General features: G+C 60.6%; 2 protein-coding genes across 2 annotated transcripts in view; both read right to left on the reverse strand.

The window, feature by feature from the left end:
* Nucleotides 1–907: 907 nt before the first annotated feature.
* Nucleotides 908–2,172, reverse strand: TMEM52 (transmembrane protein 52; the record flags this gene model as incomplete). The annotated part of the gene is made up of 4 exons (XM_080692716.1): nucleotides 908–1,188; nucleotides 1,273–1,451; nucleotides 1,825–1,866; nucleotides 1,976–2,172. 4 exons carry the CDS (start codon nucleotides 2,170–2,172, stop codon nucleotides 908–910), a joined length of 699 nt encoding a protein of 232 aa, XP_080548842.1.
* Nucleotides 2,173–3,521: 1,349 nt separating this feature from the next.
* CFAP74 (cilia and flagella associated protein 74) overlaps nucleotides 3,522–18,954 on the reverse strand; it is a gene marked incomplete at both ends in the record, with an annotated part of 71,365 nt that continues 55,932 nt past the window's right edge. Inside the window, 18 exons of the mRNA XM_080692717.1 lie at nucleotides 3,522–3,623; nucleotides 3,703–3,837; nucleotides 4,013–4,143; nucleotides 4,373–4,505; nucleotides 4,694–4,848; nucleotides 5,012–5,141; nucleotides 6,471–6,626; nucleotides 6,807–6,926; nucleotides 7,038–7,093; nucleotides 7,222–7,331; nucleotides 7,448–7,582; nucleotides 8,195–8,334; nucleotides 9,178–9,276; nucleotides 11,352–11,628; nucleotides 14,663–14,796; nucleotides 15,008–15,181; nucleotides 16,329–16,416; nucleotides 17,623–17,751. Of these exons, the coding sequence (XP_080548843.1) occupies nucleotides 3,522–3,623; nucleotides 3,703–3,837; nucleotides 4,013–4,143; nucleotides 4,373–4,505; nucleotides 4,694–4,848; nucleotides 5,012–5,141; nucleotides 6,471–6,626; nucleotides 6,807–6,926; nucleotides 7,038–7,093; nucleotides 7,222–7,331; nucleotides 7,448–7,582; nucleotides 8,195–8,334; nucleotides 9,178–9,276; nucleotides 11,352–11,628; nucleotides 14,663–14,796; nucleotides 15,008–15,181; nucleotides 16,329–16,416; nucleotides 17,623–17,751 (2,404 nt within the window). The remainder of the gene's footprint in view (nucleotides 3,624–3,702; nucleotides 3,838–4,012; nucleotides 4,144–4,372; nucleotides 4,506–4,693; nucleotides 4,849–5,011; nucleotides 5,142–6,470; nucleotides 6,627–6,806; nucleotides 6,927–7,037; nucleotides 7,094–7,221; nucleotides 7,332–7,447; nucleotides 7,583–8,194; nucleotides 8,335–9,177; nucleotides 9,277–11,351; nucleotides 11,629–14,662; nucleotides 14,797–15,007; nucleotides 15,182–16,328; nucleotides 16,417–17,622; nucleotides 17,752–18,954) is intronic.

Raw genomic sequence — 18,954 nt, forward strand, 5'->3', positions numbered from 1 at the left:
AGGGTGGCTTTCTGGGTCTTCGAGAAGGAGACCAAGGCTACATCAGCTGGAGCGCCCCCAGGTAGGCTGGGGACTGGGCTGTGGGGCAGGGCCGGGGAGCCGCTCAGTGTGAGCAGCTGGCAGATACGTGCTCGTGAGTGCAGGCGAGCCTCTCCACAAGGTGGGGGCTGAGCCACGATGGGGAAGGCCCGCCAGGACAGGGCGGGACCATCGACTTCGAGGGTGATTCGGGGCTGGGCGCTGGCCCCAGAGGGGCTTGGCCACTGCAGGCTGCTGACCTACCCCTTGGCCCCAGAGTCTGTGGCCATGATGACCGAGAGTCCTTCAAGCTGGTCCAGTAGGAACAGCTGCTGCGGCCACGGGAGCCTGAAGGCCACTCCCGCCCTGCCCCCGCTCTGTGTCAAGTGAACGCTGCAGCCTGGCTCCCCTGTGCTTCCCTGACTCCAGCGTGGGGGGGGGGGTCTGGAGGAGGGTTTTCTGGGGCAGCCCAGCACAAGGCCCTGTCACTTCTGCTGAGACATCTGACCCTCCCACTGTGAAGGTCAGACAGGCCGCACACTTACCCTGCCTCCTGCCCTGGGAGCCCTCCCCGTACAGGCAGAGACCACTTAGACATGAACTTTATTCTCTCTCCAGAAAGCTGTGGACGCCACCGCCAGCCCTGAGCTTCCAAGGCTCTGGCCCAAGGGGCCTCCTCCAAGCCCAGGGCCTGACAGGGCCAGGCCAGGGGCTGGGCTGAAAGCATCGGCCTGCCTGGGGGTGGCCAGCACAGGGCTGGCTGGCTGGCCGGCGTTACATAGCAACGAGGCCGGGTCTGCAGCAATGTGCTGGACGGCTGACCTTCCCTGGGGAAGGATGGTGGGGTGGGCTGGGGGTCCTCCGCTCCGGGAGAGCTCTCTCGCCTCCTTCAAGGGGCGCCAGGGTGACAGCCGGGCTGTTGGGCATTGGGGCCTGGCTCCTGGGGCCCAGGGGTGGTCTCTACAGCCGGGGCTCCAGGGAGAGGACTGGGTTTCTGGGAGAGAGCCGGCTGCTCCTCTCTGGGCTTTTCCATCCTGACGGCCTCATCATAGGAGGGTGGTAGCTCAGGGGCGTACAGGCTATAGGCAGGAGGGGCCATGGAGTCAGTGTCCAGCTCCCCGAGGGGCCAGGACAGCAGCACGCCGAGCGGGTACTGCACGGAGCTGTAGGCTGCAGAGAATTGAACGGCTTTAGAGGCGGGCTTGGCGTCGTGCCCAGTGACCCCAGCTGGCGGCGGAACCACCCGGGACTCACAGGTCACGGTGCTGTGCACAGGGCTGTCACTGTCCACAGGGATGACCGTGAGGTCGCAGGGCTGCCAGGCTGGGGGCAGGTGGGTCTGGGCCTGCGCCTGCTTCCGGAGGCAGCAGAACCGCACGCAGCTGGCCGTGACCCCGCACAGCAGCAGCAACAGGACAGCGAGCAGGATGAGCCTGAGGGGGGCAAGGCCTACGGCTGGACGACCCCCGCCACTGGGCACCCGCACCTGGGGCCCGTGGCAGCCCCAGGTGAAAAGAAGACTGGAGAAGTCACCCCACAGATGCCCGCCTGGCCGGAGCTGGCCTGCCCTGGCCGTGTCTCCAGGGCTGGCCAGGGTGGCCTTGGGCTCACTCCCAGGACGTACTGTCCCCAGTAGACTGCAGAACCCTTGTGCCTTCTGGCGACTGACCAGGCTTTGCTCCGCGGTGGCCCAGACCCTGCCGCTCTGCCGCCAGCAGAGGCAGCGGGTGGGACCGGGGGGCCTGGCCACGTCTCCCCCCAGGTGAAGCGCCGGATCGGGGGCTCCGCGCCGCGGCCTCCACTTACCCCACGTGCCACAGGCTGCTCCAACGGGCCTGGGGTGGGCACCTGCGGGGACGGCGGCACCTGGAGTGGGCGGCCGGGCACGGCTCGCCGACCCCACCCGAGCCTCCCCGCGGCGCGGGCCAAGCCCCGCCCCCTCCCCGCCCCCACTTACTGGTCCGAGGGGTCGCAGCCACCATCCGGGGAGCCCAGCGCCACCTGTGGGGACAGGGGTGAGCCCGGGAGGGGCGTGGCGCAGCGCAGGCCCGCCCCGCGCGCCTGAACCCCGCGTGCGGCCCGACCCACCTGCGGCTGTGGCAGGAAGGGCAGCAGCAGCAAGAGCCCGCAGGCGGCGGGCGGCCGCGGGGCCATGCTGGGTGCGCACCGCGGAGCGCGCCGCGGGCTGGGCCTTTAAAAGGCCCCGCCCACCGGAGGCCGGGTCGGCGGAGGCCCCGCCCCCGGGCGCGAGCTCCGCGAGGCCCCGCCCCCAGCCCCGCCCGCCGGGCCTGTAGCGGGCTAGGCGCGCCTCGGGCGCTGACTTCTTGGTTTGGGGAGGAGTGGTTTTGGAAGGCCCCCGTGAGGGCCGGGAAGGCAGAGGCCAGGAGAGCCAGGCCCGGTTAGAAGGGGGAGGCCTGCCTGGGCAGTGTCTTCCCCGGAGCACATCCTCCTGATGCCGGGTGGACCCTGCCTTCTCCCATCTGGCCAGGAAGCATCCAGGGCCTGGGGACCACGGCTGGTCGGCCTCCGTGGGGGCAGTAAGGGGCCTGGGTCTGTGCCACTGAGGCCCACGGGATGGAAATCCTGTGGAATGCCGCCGCAGACGCCGTGTTGCTCAGTTAGGGGCAATGGCAGGCTTCTAGGTACCCAGGGATTGAGGGGGGTGGGGCAGACGCACCACCCTCCACCCTGCGGCCAAACTCTCCTGTGACAGCCCTGGGTGGGGGTGAGCTGGCGGAGGGCCAGGCTGGGTGGGCTTGTGAGGGAATGGCCCCAGGCTCCCGGGGGCAGGAGCCGGCTCAGTGGTGGGATGGGTGCAGGAACACCTTCAAGAAAGTAGTCTTCTCTGAACCGTGGGTCAGGCCCAGAGAGCAGAACCCAGACTTTTCTCAGATAGCGGAACCCACACTCACCTGCTGGGCTCACCCCGGCCCCTTGCTGGGGCCCTCATCCCCATCTCCCCTTCCCTGGAGTCTTGGCTCCAGCCCCGAAGCCTGGCACTCTGCGGTCTGCTCTTGCCCAGTGCTTCAGGCCAGAGTGGCTCCCCTCGGGTGTCTGGCAAGACTCCCACCTTCCAGGAGGGAGCCCACGGTGGGCTGTTCTGAGGATTGGCGTGGGCGGCCACTCCCTGGGGCTCTGTCCCCACCTCTCATTCTGTGCTTGCTCCCTACTGCAGGCTGCACGGGGCTGGTGTACAGAATGTTTATTGAAAAGTCTGTAGGGGTGGCTTTCCGGGGGGGGGGGTCTTGGTGGGCTGGGGGCTGGGGGAGGGGCTCCTACCAGGAACAGGCTGGTTCGGAGTGTGGGATCAGGGGGTGCCCTTGGGCCCTGGGCTTTGTGGGTCCAGGGTAGCAGGCTGTGTCTGAGGACCACCGGGCTGTGGCTGTGGGCCACGCAGGGGGCTGCTCATTTGACAGCAAGAGAGGTGCAGGTCTCAGCCCCTGGGTGAAGCTTGCCCACAGCCACGGGGGGTCTTCAGGACTCTGCGAGCGGCTTCTGTGTCCTCAGGGGCCAGTCACCACGTGGGCCACGAAGATGACCTTGTAGGTCTCCTTCACGTCCCCTCTGAGCTGCAGCAGGGCCGATACCATGAGGGGGTGGTCTGGCTGGGGTGGGAGGGAGAGGAGCCTGAGCTCGCGGGCCCTCACAGGAATGTGGCCCCCAACCTGTGCTCCGGGCACCTACATCGAAGTCGGCGGGCGGCGCCCAGGAGATGCTGATGGTCTTGGTCTGGCCGCGGTCCACGGAGCCCCTGGAGGGCTCGATGGAGAAGCCCTTGTGCTGTAGCCACGAGACACTTTCCAGGCTGAACTCCACAGTCTGTGGGGTGTCAATGCCGCTGGAGGCTGCCGGCCGGGTACCCCCGGGGGCAGTGGGACTGAGAGGACAGGATGCTTAGCCCTGCCCACCCCCAGCCCACAAGCAATGTAGGCGACCCCAGGAAAACCCAGCGAAGGAGGAGGCCTGCTCAGGGAGAGAAGGCCCCCAAGGTCACCTTCTTTGGGGAAGGCTGGGTGGTTCGGATGCAGCCCACCCGCAGCTCCCGGGTGGCAGGTGGGGTTGGCATGTCTGTGTCAAGCTGGATGTAGTCCAGAGTCACCAGGATGGGCTTCAGCTCCTCAGCTTCTGGAGGAGAGCCTGGCTAGGGCGTGAGGGCGTTTTCCCAGGGTGGGGCAGAGGAACGCAGGTGGAGGTTGGGGCCAGAAGCCCCCTGAACACTGGTTAGCAGCGGTGACCCTGCCTGGCCCTTCTCTGCCAAGGCGCACCCTCTTGTCTGCTCCTGTGTCCTGGGCACCTCTGCCTACTCTGACGCTGCCCCCTTCCCTTCCCCCTCCCCTTCTCAGCGCGGGCTCACCCTCTCTGTGCTCAGTGTCGTAGGAAGAGATCACGGTCAGAGACTCCACGGGCACGTCCAGCGGGTCTCCGCCCTCCACGAACATCATGTGCTCTCGGGCTGATCCCAGCAAGAGGATCTGGTGGGAGATTTTCTGGGGAGGAGAAGCACAGAGGCCTGTCCCGAGGCCAGCAGGGGTGACCCCCAGGACCAGGACTGCTGGTCTCTCCATGCGATGGGCCCCGGGTGGGGCCCTAGGCCTCTGAAGTGGGACAGTGCAGGGGAGGAGGGCGGAGGGATGCTCCGCCGTATCTCCCTGTGCGGGCCGTGTCCGAGCCCCACCTTTTCAAAGAGCACCACCTGGAGCTGGTCAGAGAAGTAGAGGCTTTCGTGGTCTGGGCTGAAGGTCACCGTGAAGTCCTGCGTCTTCCCGGGGTCTATGACGCCCTCCACCGGGGCTACGCTGAACACGCTCTGCCCGCTGTAGTTCTGCGTGCCTGAAGGCGGGCGCTGGCCTTGCTGCCTGCCCGTCTTCCAGCCCCGCCCCACCGGCTCCCCTAGGCCCACCCTGCACACCTGCCCCCTCTGCCCCCTCGCGCGCCGTGTGGCCCCTCAAGCTGTGCTCCAGGCCCCGCTCTGCTGCACGTGCAGCCAGCTCACCCACGATGTCTGCCCTCTCAGAAGAGGAGCTAAGGAAGCGCGGCAGCTGCTGGCGGGCCTGGGCCCTGGTTTTGGAGAGGCTGTCCAGACGCAAGGAGAACTTGATGGGGAGCGACGAGTCGTTCTGCAGCTGCCAGGAGGCCAGGGTCACCGTGCCGGCCCCACCCTGCTGCCCGGCCTCTGCTTGGCGCCATGACTGGCACCTGCTACTGGCTCACACCCGACGGGGACCAAGTGGCACTCAGCCTCCAAGCCCCGCTGGGCTGTGCCTCAGCACTGGCCGCGCCGGGGCTGCCGGCTCCCACGCCCCCTCACCCTAGCTCTTTTTTGGGCTGCTGGGCTGCTGTGTGTTCTCAGTCCTCTCCCCTGAGAATGCCCTTCCCAAAGCCCCCATGAGTCCGATTTTGCATCCAGGACCCCGCCTGAGCAGGCCAGATGCAGGGATCCTTCTGTTATTTATTTATTCATTCATTTATTTATGTAGTACTGGCAATGGAACCCAGGGGCATTCTACCTCTGAGCTATACCCCCAGCCCTTTTTTTCCCTTTATTTTGAAGCCAGATCTCACTAAGTTGCAGAGGGCCTCACTAAGTAGCTGAGACTGGCCGTGAACCTGCCATCCTCCAGTCTCAGCCTCCCGAGTACTGGGATCACAAGTGTGCGCCACCACGCTGGGCTTGGCTCAGGGCCCTTCTGCAGGCTGCCTGAGCCCATGACTGGGCCTCTCTTAGAGGGGCAGCAGGAGCTAGCTTTGCCTTTGGAGAAAGCATTGCCTCTTCTTGGAGGGCAGCAAACTCCCCCTGTCCAGGGTGTCTGAATTGAGGTCAAAAGAGCCAAGCAACTGGGCATGGTGGCACACTTGCAATCCTAGCACTTGGGAGGCTGAGGCAGGAGGATTGCAGGTTTGTGGCCAACCTCAGCAACTTAGTGAGGCCCTCCACACTTTTTTATTTGGAGATCCTGTTTCCAAATAAAAAATAAAATAGAAACTGGGCATAGTAGCACGCTCAGCAAGTAGTGCGACTCTCATTAACCTAGCAAGACTGTGTTTCAAAATAAAACTAGGGGTACAGCTTGGAGGTAGAATGCCCCTGGGTTCAGTCTTTTGACACAAAGACACACAAAATAAATAAAGAAAAGAAAATAGGGCCAGGGTGTGTAGCTCAGAGGTAGAATGGCCCTGTGTTCCATCCCCAGACCCGCACACACTCAAGGGGCACAGAAGAAACAGCAGAGGCAAGTATTCAAGTGGCGGGGGCTGGGGGCACCAAGGCTTGGGCCCCCCTGCCCGGCCGGGGCACTGGAGGTGGAGGGCAGACACCCCTGCCCGCCCAGAAGCAAAGGTCCAGTGTCCCTGCTGGGGAGGGTGCAGAGGGGACAGCTGCGGGGGCAGCGTGTGCAGCCCGTGGGGCCCCTCCTGGGAGGCCGTGCCAGGCCCAGGCCCAGGCCGCCCTTCACCTTGAAGACTGAGGAGACAGACTCTCTGGCAAGCACATAGCCCATGTTGAGGACTTTGCCTTCAATGGAGCACGTGATCATGGAGGCCACGCCGGTGCCCATGAGGGTGAGGGTGAGTGTGCCTCTTCTGGTGCTGATGTCCAGTGTTTCCTGAGCCTGGGAAGACCACGCTCCTTAGCAGGAAGCCGCCGTCTGCCTGCAGGCCCACTGCTGAGGCAACTCGGTCCCTCGCCACCTCGGACTTGACTTGGCAGTGGAAGGGCCTGGGAGGGCGTGAGGCTCACAGACCCGCCAGCGCGCCGGGCGCCGGTCTGTGCCTTGCGGCCTGGCACTCACCAGGATGCTCTCGCGGGGAGAGAAGGACAGCGCCAGGACCTGGATCTCTCCTGAGCACATCTTGTTGGACGGGTTCAGCAGGGAGAAGGGGCCACTGGGGTCCAGCACTGAGAACTCCACCTGAGGTTCCAGTGTCAAGGAGGGGGGACACGGGCCTCTCCAGGCGGGGCCACGGCCCCTCACAGCCCCGCTCCACCCTGAGCGGCTCGGGCCAGGCATGGACAAGGATACGGCCAGGTCCTCGGGGGAGATGTTCTGAAGGGAGACCTTCTTTATGGTGCGGTGTCCTGAAACGGGCAGGAAGAGTCAGCGCCCCCAGCCTCTGCCCTGGTGGAGCAGGGGAGCTGGCGCTGGCTGGTGGCCAGGGCTGCAGGCTGGGGCTGCAGGAGGGGCGCTGGGTCCCAGCAGGACTCACCTACAGCCACCTCGCCGAAGTTAAAGGTGGTCCTGCCTTTGTCCGATATCACCACAACAGACGGAGCCACTGTCGGACACCACATCTCCAGATACAGGGTGTTGTGGGGGCTGGGGGCAGGCAGGGTGCTCTGAGGGCACAGAGGCAGCCCGCGCCCGCCCAGGCCCCGCGGAGGGCCAGCGAGCCCGTGAGCACCCGTGGCCCACCTGCCCCGAGCGCCCCGCACCTGAAGCTCAGGGGTTCCGATGTCTTCCTGTCTTTGATGTCACCACTGGCCACGACACAGGGGATCACGAATCTCTCGAACTTCCCCTGGAAACTTCTGGCCAGGTTGGCCTGGGCCATCTGGTACTCGTTGAAACTGGGGGGGGGGGGCAGCGTAGCGGGCTCAGCGCCTGCTCCCAGGGCCCCGCGGCTAGGCCGCCCCAGGCTCTGCCGGCCTCACTGGGATCTTCCAGGCCACAGCCAATCTCCAGGGCCCTGGGTTCAGAGCAGCCTCTCTGGGGACGGGCAGCCCGGGTACCGGCAACAGTCCTCTCCGTTTTGTCTGACAAGCTGGCTTCCCACCTCCGCCAGCTCCCGTGGGGATGTGCTCACCCGTCCCAGGTCCCTGGGCAGCCAGGGCCAGCAGGTTGCCGTGGCACCCAACTGGAGAGCCGCATTCCTGCAGCCCGTGACTCCAGAGCTGGCCAGTGCCCCAGGCCCATCAGAGCCTCCCTGGGCGCGCTTGTGCTCTGGGTGGGCTGGAGTCCGGCATGGAGGAGTCATCTCAGAGGGGCCCAGGCTGAGGATGGGGTGGGCAGATGCCCGAAGGAATGTCTGGCCTACCAGGCCTGAAACCCGCCACCCTGGGCCTCCACCACACAGGCTGGGCAGCTGTGCTCGGGCTGGGTGTGAGGAAGCCTTGCTGGGCTGGTGGGCCTATCCCAGGGGCCCGGTGGGGTCCAGGCCGGTCGACCTCCTCCCAACCCACCTGACCCTGTGCTCGGGCTTGTGCTGCTGCCGGGTCTGGGAGCCAGAGGTCGGTAACACCCGGTCCCGGGTCCGCAGTCGTACCACGGAGAGGGACTGTTTCCACAGGTCCTTCCTCTGCGGCATCGTTTCCTTTCGGAACTGTGAGGAAGAGAAGCTGGCTGTGGGAAGCCCCAGGGCCTCTGTTGTCCACCCACAGGCCCTGCCCCGCCCCTGAGGCTTCTCAAGGGCTCAGCCTCGCAGGCCTGGCCAATAGCTGAGTGGCCAGAGCCAGGGCTTCAGCTTTGAGACCCAAGAACCATCCGCCTCCAAGAAAGACTGGAAGCAGGTGCCATGGGATTGGGCAACGAAGGAAGGTGAGTGTCCAGGGGTTCATGCGGCCCCAGTGCGGAGATCCCCTACAGGTCTGCCCACTGATCCGGGAAATGGAGGCAGGAAGAGAGAGGAGCCTGTGGAGGGTCCACACCCGAGGCCTTCTTCATCGCTTCTGCCTTGCTGCAGGTGGGCATCACCCATGTGTGGGCACTATCACCCACGTGAGGCCGGGGCAGGAGAAGGGTGTGTAGAGATCGCACAGCTCGCCAGGGCCCCACACTCTCCAGCCCCACACTGGTGACCAGAAGACCCAGACAGCAGTTTGTGGGGCTAATCACAGAGGACACCCCTGTTCAAGGGCCAGTTTGGGAGCTGGTGTCTGCGCTTTCTCAGGCAGTGGTGGGAAGCCGCGCTTACCTTTCCTCCTGGTCCTGCCTGTGCTGAAGCCCTAACCACCTCCGGATGCCCTCAGCTCCCGCTGTCCGGTGGTGCTCGAGGGAGGATGGAGGGGTCTGGCAAGGACACCTCTCGCCCTCCAGAGACATGCAAGGCTAGGCAAGCCTGCTCTGCTCTCCTGCCTGTGGACTGGCCCTGGGCCACGTCGGCAGCTGCCCCTCCCCACAGCCCTCCCTCTGGCCACTGTGCCCGTCCCCGGGACACCCCACGCACCAGTCTGAGCACAGATTCTTTGCTCAGGATGTGGAGAGCTTCCTCGTGGATCATCCCCTGGGGCAGCACGGGCCGGAAGGCCACCTGGACCAGGCACTTCTGTGGGGAGACCAGAGGGCAGAGGTGGCCCTGCTGGCACCCGCCGCCTCCTCAGCACGCTGCTCCCTCCCCCTCCTCCAGGCCACCGCTTTGAGATTTTACACTAGATGTTTCCCTGCAGAAGGCCTGCCTGAGCGCTGCCCAGGCCGGTGACTGGGCTGCAGCGTGTGATGTCCGACCATCTGCCACGTGGGGGAATCAGTGATGAGAGGCGCTGAGAGCAGGGTCCTGAAGGGACCAGTGTGTCCCCTACCGCCCATGAGGACCAAGTGAGAAAGGAACCTTTTTATCCAGCTACTGATGTCAGGGGTGACGTCCTGTTCCCTAACCCTCACACGCCAACTTTCCCCAAGTGCCTCCATGGTTTTTTGTTTTTTGTGGTGGTACTGGGGATTGAACCCAGGGGCATTCTACTTCCAAGCTATATCCCAAGCCCTATTATTTATTTATTTTGTAGTACTGGGGATGGAACCCAGGAGCACTCTACCTCTGAGCTATACCTCAGTCTTATTTTTTATTCTTTTTTCTTTTTATTTTGCGGTACTGGGGATGAACCCAGGGGCATTCTACCTCCAAGCTATACCCCCAGCCCTATTTTTTATTCTTTATTTTGGGGTGGTACTGGGGGGTGGAACCCAGAGGCTTTCTACCTCCTGGCTATACTCCCAGACCATATATATATATATATATATATATATATATATTTTTTTTTGAAATAGGGTCTCACTAAGTTGCTAAGAGCCTCACTAAGTAGCTGAGGCTGGCTTCGAACCCGTGCAATCCTCCTGTCTCAGCCTCCCAAGCGCGGGGATTACAAGTGTGTGCCACCACACCCGGCATTTTATTCTTTATTTTGAAACAGGGTCTCACTGAGTTGCAGAGGGGCTCACTGATTAGCTGAGGCTGTCCGCGAACCGTGCTGCTTCAGCCTCCCAAATGCTGGGATTACAAGCGTGCGCCACCACACCCAATTTATTCTTTTTTTTTTTTTTGGTGGTACTAGGGGTGGAACCCAGAGGCTTTCTACCTCCGGGCTATACTCCCAGACCCATTTTATATTTTATTTGGAAACAGGGTCTCACTAAGTTGCTAAGAGCCTCACTAAGTAGCTGAGGCTGGCTTCGAACCTGCGCGATCCTCCTGTCTCAGCCTCCCAAGCACAGGGATTACAAGCGTGCGCCACTACGCCCGGCTTATTCTTTATTTTAAAACAGGGTCTCACTGAGTTGCAGAGGACCTCACTAAGTACCCGAGCCTGTTCATGAACCCTGATCCTCCTGTTTCAGCCTTCCAAATGCTGGGGGACAAGTGTGTGCCACCACACCCAGGTCTTTATTCTTTTTTTTTTTTTTTTTCCTCGGTGCCGGGGATATGGAACCCTGGGGCATTCTACTTTCAAGCTATATCCCAGCCCTACTTTTTATTCTTTATTTTGAAACAGGGTCTCACTGAGTGGCAGAGAGCCTCACTAAGTAGCTGAGGCTGGCCGTGAACCGTGATCCTCCGGTCTCAGCCTCCCGAATGCTGGGATGACAAGCATGCCCACCACGCCTGGATGAGAAGGTGTTTCTAGAACAGCTTCCACAGAGGCTCGCTGACCGTCACCCCAGCACTCAGGGAGGGGCGGGTGGGAGAGGGGAGGAGGAAAGAAAGGAGGAGAGGAGGGGAGAAAAGGAGAGGGCCAGAGAAGGAGAGAAGGTGGGGAGAGAGAAGGGGAAAAGGCAGGAGGGAGGGTGGGAGGGAGGGAGAAGGAAATAGGGGGACGCAGGGAGAGAGCTGCCAGAGCAGCAGCCCACTTGGACGTGTAGAATGCCCTTTCAATGCCCAGTAGCATGCACACGCACACACGCGCACACACACACTGCATCTCATGAAACTGGGCAGATACTACTTAAGTACTGGTTTTCACGTCAGCCTCAGCTACTTAGTTGACGCTGTGCAGCACTTAGTGGACGTTGTTGGGCTCGGCCCCCGCCTCTGGGGTCAGGCTGGGCTGCGGGCGCGGCCTGCGCAGGGGTGCTGGGGTTGAGCATGGCACCGCCAGGCCCGAGGGCGGCCCTGGGGGCCCTGCTAACCTTTCCTGGCTGCACGGTCCCCACTGAGGGCGAGATGGTGATGGGCGAGTCGGGGGGCAGCAGAAACTCGAAAGACATGGGTCCCACGGGGGGCGCGACCCTGGGCCTGCCGTGGGGCTTGGAGTGGGCCAGCGGGACCAGGTTCAGGTGGGGGTTGACGACGTGCACCATGGCCACGGACGTGTCGTACAGCGCCGTGGCCGAGAACTTGATCTGGTAGTGGGACAGCTCCAGGGGTGGGTGGACGCCCACGGCTCGGCAGGACAGCTTGAAGCACCTGGAAGAGACCCACGAGGCGGCGCTCAGCCCTCTGCAGCCACGAGGACCGCGCAGGTACAGGACTCACTCCTGCAGCGATCCCGGCTGCTGGCCACACTCTTAGCATATGGTGTGTGTGTGAGTATGTGTGTGGGGTGCTAGAGTTAAATTAATTAAATTAAACCCAGGGGCATTCTGCTCGGAGGCATGCCCCCAGCCAGGTTTTGATTTTTATTAATTATTATTATTATTTTTATTATTATTATTTTTTGGTGGTTCTGGGGGTGAAACCCAGGGCCTTTTCTACCTCCGGGCTATACTCCAAGACCTATTTTATACTTTATTTGGAAACAGGGTCTCACTAAGTTGCTGAGAGCCTCACTCAGTAGCTGAGGCTGGCTTTGAACCTGTGCGATCCTCCTATCTCAGCCTCCCAAGTGTTGGGATTTCAAGTGTGCGCCACCACGCACAGCTACTTTATTTTTATTTTGAAACAGAGTCTCACTAAGTTGTGAAGGCCCTAAATTGCTTAGGCTGGTCTCAAACCAATGATCCTCTTGTCTCAGCTTCCTAAGAATTAGAATTATAGGCATGCGCCCACGCCTGGAGGTTACTTTTGTAATAAAGAGACAGCTGAGGCAAGTATGCTAAGAATCTAAGATCTGCGTCTTGGGTGCAGGGTCCACAGTGTTGGGCATCTGAGCTCCTGGATTATTTGAAAACAGAAGGGAGGGAGAGCGAGCAGGGCACAGCTGAGGAAGCTGGCGCCGGGCATGGTGGGTGCTTGTGGAGACAGGTTCACGGCCAGCCTCAGCTACTTAGTGAGGCTCTTTGTAATTCAATGAGACCCTGTTTCAAAATAAAGAAAAAGAAATTGGGCTGGGCGTGTAGCTCAGAGGTAGAACACCCCTGGGTTCAATTCCCAGTACTGAAAAAAAAAAAAAGTTGGAGGTGCAGAAGCAGAAGAGGGCTCTTGGGCCTGGAGCTAGCAATGCTGCCCACACTCGGCCTTTCAAAAGGTTCGGAAAGAATCACGCAGGAGAACCAGCAGCAGCAGAGAGAGGTCAAATCACAGATAAAGTCATTGTAAAAGCCGGGCGTGGCAGCGCACGCTTGTCATCCCAGCTCTCGGGAGGCTGAGACCGGAGGATCGCAGTTCGCGGACAGCCTCAGCTACTTAGTGAGGCCCTCCGCAACTCAGTGAGACCTGGTTTCAAAAGAAAGAATAAAAAATTGGGCAGGGGGTGTAGCTCGGAGGTAGAATGCCCCTGGGTTCCATCCCCAGGCCCCCCCCAAAAAAAATAAAAAGTCGTTGTAAGACAGAAAGGAGCAAGGGACAGAGCAAAGTACACACAGACAGAAAACCCAGCGAGGAGAACCAGGGAGCCCACGAACCAGAACCGTGCTGTAAGAATGAGCTCCATCAGACACATTTCACCCACGAGCCGCACGACGGCCTCCTCCAAACTAACTGATCGTGTTGGTGGACACTGGACAACCAGCTCCTACTTAGAGACTGTGCCGGGGCGCAGTGGGGCTCTGCCCTCCTCTGCTCTGTGCCCCATGCCCCCGCAGCCAAGTGGCCAACAGCGGGCTTTCTCTGTTAGAGTCTAGTCCAGCAGCACGTGAGCAGAAGGGACAGGCGCAGAACTCCCAACAGATGGCACTGAGCACCATGGCTGCCATCAGCGTGTGTGGGGCCCCACTCCGCTCCCGAAGTCGGCCTGGAAACACCAAACTACAGTGTGGCGGGGCCCATGACCAAGTCCTCTGGCCAAACAAGGGCCGCGTTCATTGACTCCAGCTGTGGAGGCTACAGAACTCTGGAATCTGGTCTCTCAGTGCCTGCACGGCCCCTGAGCATGGTGGTGCGTGCCTGTCCTGCTACTTGGGAGGCTGAGACAGGGCGGTGGGATCAGATCACAACACAGGGTTGGGGACAGGACAGGACAGGACAAGAGAGAAGAGAAAGGACGGGGTTGGGAGGCGAGGCCCCGCGGGGACACTGGGGAGTGGCACACTAGTCGCGGGGCCTCCGCCCCAGAACAGACATGGAGGTGGGGGCCCCAGCACGAGGGCCACCAGCGTCCCCCAGCTTCGCAGCTTGGGAGCGCAGGCTGCTGGGACTGACTCACTTCACAGGCTTGAGCCTGGCACGCCGTGCCCAGCAGGGCTGCCCATACCCACCCACACTGTGTGCACGTGTGGAGCACTCCAAGGGCACTCAGACTCCCACTTACATGTGCATTACACGCTCAGCTGCCCTCTGCCTTTGCTCTGCTGCCACACCCGATGGGCTCTCCTGTCCCTCAAGCAGGGCCGGCGTGGCACGCGCCAGGCACCCACCCTCGCCCTTATCCCAGGCAGGGATGCTGGCCTCACAGCGCCCCACAGGCCCAGCGCCCTTCTGAACCCCAGGGCACTGGGAGCCAAGAAAGCTGGCTCTTGGTTCCAGAGGCCCGCTCGCTGTCTGGGGCTGTGTTGTTCGTTTCCCGGGGAGCCCCGGAGGCTTTGCTGTGAGTGTGTGCTCCTGGGGTGTGGCTCGTGCCCACCAGCAGCAGGTCACAGTTCCCCGTGCCCAGCATCAAACTCACAGACGCACACGCACATCCAGGCCCATGCACAGGGCCTTCTACACACCCATAGCAGACTCAGACACCTGCACCACACTCATTGACACACATGCTCACGATGACTCCCATGCACGCTTGCAGAACACATGCTCACACGCACTCTTGCACACCCACAGCAGACTCCCACTCCATGTACTTGTGTGAATCCATGCATGCACACTCAGATTGGTACACATGTTCACGGTGGCTCACATGCAGGTTGTACAGCACACGCTCACACACCTGTTCACATTGGCTCACATGCAGGTTGTACGGCACACGCTCACACACCTGTTCACATGTCCACACACACTCATGCCCACTGAAGACAACCACGTGCTTACGGGCTCATCCATACGCCGATTCACAGGGGAGCTGGCCCCGTGCTCGTGGGGCTGAAGGGGCGAGGGGAGGCACGCAGGCCTCCGCCCACGGGCTCACCGGTTGATCTCGGATTTGCAGATGAGCTCGAAGCTGTAATCCTTGGCCTTGGTGGGCTGGAAGATCACATCGAGATGCAGGGCCTCCAGCGGCAGGATCGTCCCGAAGCCATCGTTGGGCTGGATGTCCACGAACTGGGGGATGGGGCCAAGGGCAAGCGTGCTGGGAGAGTGGGGCGGCGTGTGTGCAGGGCGGGTGTGAGCGGGACACCAGTGCCTCCCTTCCTCCCCCTGTGCGGGGTGGAGTGGTTGTGGGCACGTGGGAGGCCTTGGGAGGGAAGGTGTAGGAGGCAGGAGGGGAGGGAGCGGGGCCCCGCAGCAGGGAGCGAGCTGGGCGAGGCAGTACCTTGGGGAGTTTGACGAACCCAAACTCCTGAGGCAGGAGAGAGTGGTTGTGGAGGCTGACCTCGGCCCTGACGGCCTCGTAGATGGTGCAGTGGCCAAAGTCCACCTTGGAGGGGACAATTTCCAGGTCTGAGGTGGTGACGATGGCCTGGACGATGAACTCCACTGGCTTCATCTGAGCACAAGGGCAAAGCAGGTTAGGGGTGAGCGTGCCCGCAGGAGGCGGCGCTTGGCCTCTGAGCCCAGTGCCATGCTGTTTCTAAAGGGTCTCTTGATGCCGGGTGTGGTGGCAGCACTTGGGAGGCTGAGACAGGAGGATCGCGGTTCACAGACAGCCTCAGTACTTAGTAAGGCCCTTTGCTATTTAGTGAGACCCTGTTTCAAAATAAAGAATAATAATAAAAAAATGGGACCGGGGGTGGTGGCACACGCTTGTAATCCCCGTGCTTGGGAGGCAGAGACAGGAGGATCGCGCAGGTTCGAAGCCAGCCTCGCTGGCTTAAGAGACCCTGTTTCCAAATAATAACATAAAAATAGGTCTGGGAGTGTAGCCCAGAGGTAGAAGGGTTTCCAGGAACCCCAGTACCACCAAAAAAAGAGGGGGCAGCAGGGTGTGGTGGCGTACACTTGTAATCCCAGCATTTGGGAGGCTGAGACAGGAGGATCGTGGTTCATGGACAGCATTAGCTACTTAGTGAGGCTCTTTGCAAATCAGTGAGACCCTGTTTCAAAAGAAAGAATATGCAAAAAATAGGTCTGGGAGTGTAGCCTGGAAGTAGAAGGGCTTCCAGGAACCCCAGCACAAAAAAAAAAAAAAAAAAAGAATAAAAATGAGGGCTGGGGGTGTAGCTCAGAGGTAGAGTGCCCCTAGGTCCTGGCTTACATCCCCAGCACTTAAAAAAAAATCAAAAAGAAAAGAAAAGAAAAAAAAAAAGAAAGCGAATGAGTGTCTTTGATCAGTCCATCTCCCGTGTTCTCTGCCACATGAGTACATGGGCCGGGCTTGCAGAGCACGCATGGGAGACCAGCGGGTATGCAGTGTGCGTACACTCAGACTACATGTGCTACATTGTTTATGTACACGCATGCACACACATGTGCCTGTGTGGGAGGAAGCACCCTGCCTGCCTCCGTCCTGCCCTCCCTTCTGCGGCGCAGAGGCTGCGGGAAGGCAGCCAAGCTGCCCCTCAGGCCCCTGGACGCTCCTCCCCAGGCAGGCGAAGATGGGCTGGAACTAGGCCCCACCTTCTTGGGCAGTCACTGGGTGCAGGGCCGTCCTGGAGCCCTCTCTCCCCCGCATCCCGGGGAAGAGCCCCAGAGACCTGGTCGGCCACCCAGATGGTCATTGGCGCCTCCAGAACTCGGCTTTCCTTGTCAAAATACTTGCCGGCATCTTCCGGGAGGGAGTGTCTGCAAGGGGCATGGCACACCTGCATGAACACCTGACCCGCAGGTGGTGCCTTTAACTAGAGGCGCCCTGAGGCTTGCAGGGCGCCCCCGGCTCTCCTGCAGCCGCAGGGGCTCACACGTGTGCCGGGCACTAGCAGCGAGTCGCTCCGGGGTGGTACACATGCACTGTTACTAAGAGACACGGACATGGTTCTGAACAGTTGTACTTAATTTTATTTTAATTAATTTATTATATTTTAGTACTGGAGATGGGAACCCAGGGACATTCTACCTCTGAGGTACACCCTCGGCTCTTCTCCATCTATTTATTTATTTATTATTTATTTATTGCAGTGGGAGTGTAGTTCGGAGGTAGAATACAGTACTGAAAAAAATAAAAATAAAAAAGCTGGAGAGCCAGGTGTGGTGGCGCACGCTTGTAATCCCAGGACCTGTGAGGCTGAGACAGGATGACAGGTTGTGGCCAGCCTCAGCAACTTAGTGAGACCCTGTTTCCAAAAATAAAACCAAACCAAACCCAAACAAGCCCCCCCAAAACAGAGCTGGGCATGGTGCCAGCATTTGGGAGGCTGAGACAGGAGGCTCCTGGTTCTAGGACAGCTTCAGCTACTTAGCAACTACGTGAGACCCTGTTTCAAAATGAAGAATAAGCTAGGTGTGGTGGCACATGCTTATAATCCCAGCATTTGGGAGGCTGAGACAGGAGGACCATGGTTCGCGGCCAGCCTCAGCTATTATTTAGTGGGGCCTTTTGCAACTCAGTGAGACCCTGTTTCAAAATAAAGAATAAAAAATAGGGCTGGGGTGTAGCTTGGAGGTAGATTGCCCTGGGTTCAATCCCCATTACTGAAAAAAAAAAAAAAGCTGGAAACTGGGCATGTGGGGCATGCCTGTAATCTTGGTACTTGGGAGGCTGAGATAGGAGGATTGCAGGTTTGTTCCCAGCCTCAGCTACGTAGGCCCTCCGCAACTTTGTGAGACCTGTTCAAAATAATGAATAAAATTAGGCTGAGAGTGTAACTTGGAGGTAGAATGCCCCTGAGTTCAATCTCTACTAACACACACACACACACACACACACACACACACACACACACACATTTCAAGTGGGCGCCAGAGCCCGCCACTCAGGGAGTCACCAGCAAGGGCCAGAGCGGGGCCAGGCAGGCTCAGGCAGAAGCCTGGGGCCAGGGCCGCGGGGCTCACCGGGGCAGGAACTTGAGCTGCACGGCGTAGGTGGAGCGCGCCTGGATGTAGCCCGTCTCCGGCAGCAGCTCTATGTGGCCTCGCAGCTCCTTGCACACCTCGAACTTCAGGCGCAGGGCCGCTTTGGACCTGCAGAAGGCCACAGGGTGCCCGCGGGGGTCAGGAGGCCCGCTCTGCCCTAAGGTATCCCTAGGAGCAAGCCGGTGGGGTGCTGGATGCTCCCCCGCGCCAGTCCTCAGAGCCCCTCCTAAGGGTTGCTTCCTCTGAAATGAAATGATTATTATTTTTTGCGGTACTGGGGATGGAACCCAGGGGCATTCTACCTCTGAGCTACAACCCCAGCCCTATTTTTTATCCTTTATTTTGAAACAGGGTTTCGCTAAGTTGTGGTGGGCCTCACTAAGAAGCTGAGGCTGGCCATAAACCCGGATCCTCCTATTTCTGCCTCCCAAGTATTGGGATTATAAGCATGCACCACCATGCCTCTCTTTGAAATACAGTTCTTAACAAGGAAAATAACCACTGTGACTAAACTACGGCCCAAGTCGGATCCTAGAGAGCAGCGTCCCTTCTGGGAAGAACTCACGCGGCTGCTGGGGAGCTCAGAGGCCTGGGGCGTGGTCGACCCGGCCTAGGACTTGCCAGCCTAGCAGCCAGCTGCCTCCAGCCCCGCAGCCCCGCAGCCTCCCCTCCCAGTGCGCTCGTGGTCCTGCCTGCCTCGGGGTCTCTGCCCCCGGCAGCGGCGGTGCCAGGCCTCTGCAGCGCCAGCTCCAGGCACACCGCCCCTCAGCGCTCCCGTGGCGCCTCCCTTTGTCCCCATAGGAGGAGACACCTTAGGCCAAGTGAGGGAAAGTGGCCTGAGGGCTCAGGGAGCTGTTCCCTGGTCTCCCTGGGAATCACAGGCGACTCCAGGACCTTCCAGAGCCTTTGGAATGAGGGAAGCAGCCGCCTGCTCTTCAGAGCTCCCGGCTGCACAGGCTTCCGGGTCACCCAGGAGGGGCCGAGAGACCAGAGGAATCAGCCTCTCCTCTCTCTTGCTCTGGGATGCTGCCAAAGCCGAGGCAGGCTCGCCTACCGCCCACTGCCCTGCCATCAGTACCCCGGAGGTGGGCCCCAAAATGTGCGCCCAGCACCACAGCTTGCCAAGGCCCTTCATGCTCCTGCTGCTGGGGACCCAGCCTCCCAGAAGCTGGCTGCTTCGGTGCTCGGGGAGTAGGACCCCACTCAGTAGTCAGCCAGCTGCACTGGCTCCCCTCGCTGGCTGGCTCTGGTCCTTGGGCACTCACAGCAAGGTTCTTCACAAATAACACCTCTTCTATACCCGTGTGGGTA

This window comes from Muscardinus avellanarius (assembly GCF_963383645.1).
Source record: "Muscardinus avellanarius genome assembly, chromosome: 3".
NCBI classification, from domain to species: Eukaryota; Metazoa; Chordata; class Mammalia; order Rodentia; family Gliridae; genus Muscardinus; species Muscardinus avellanarius.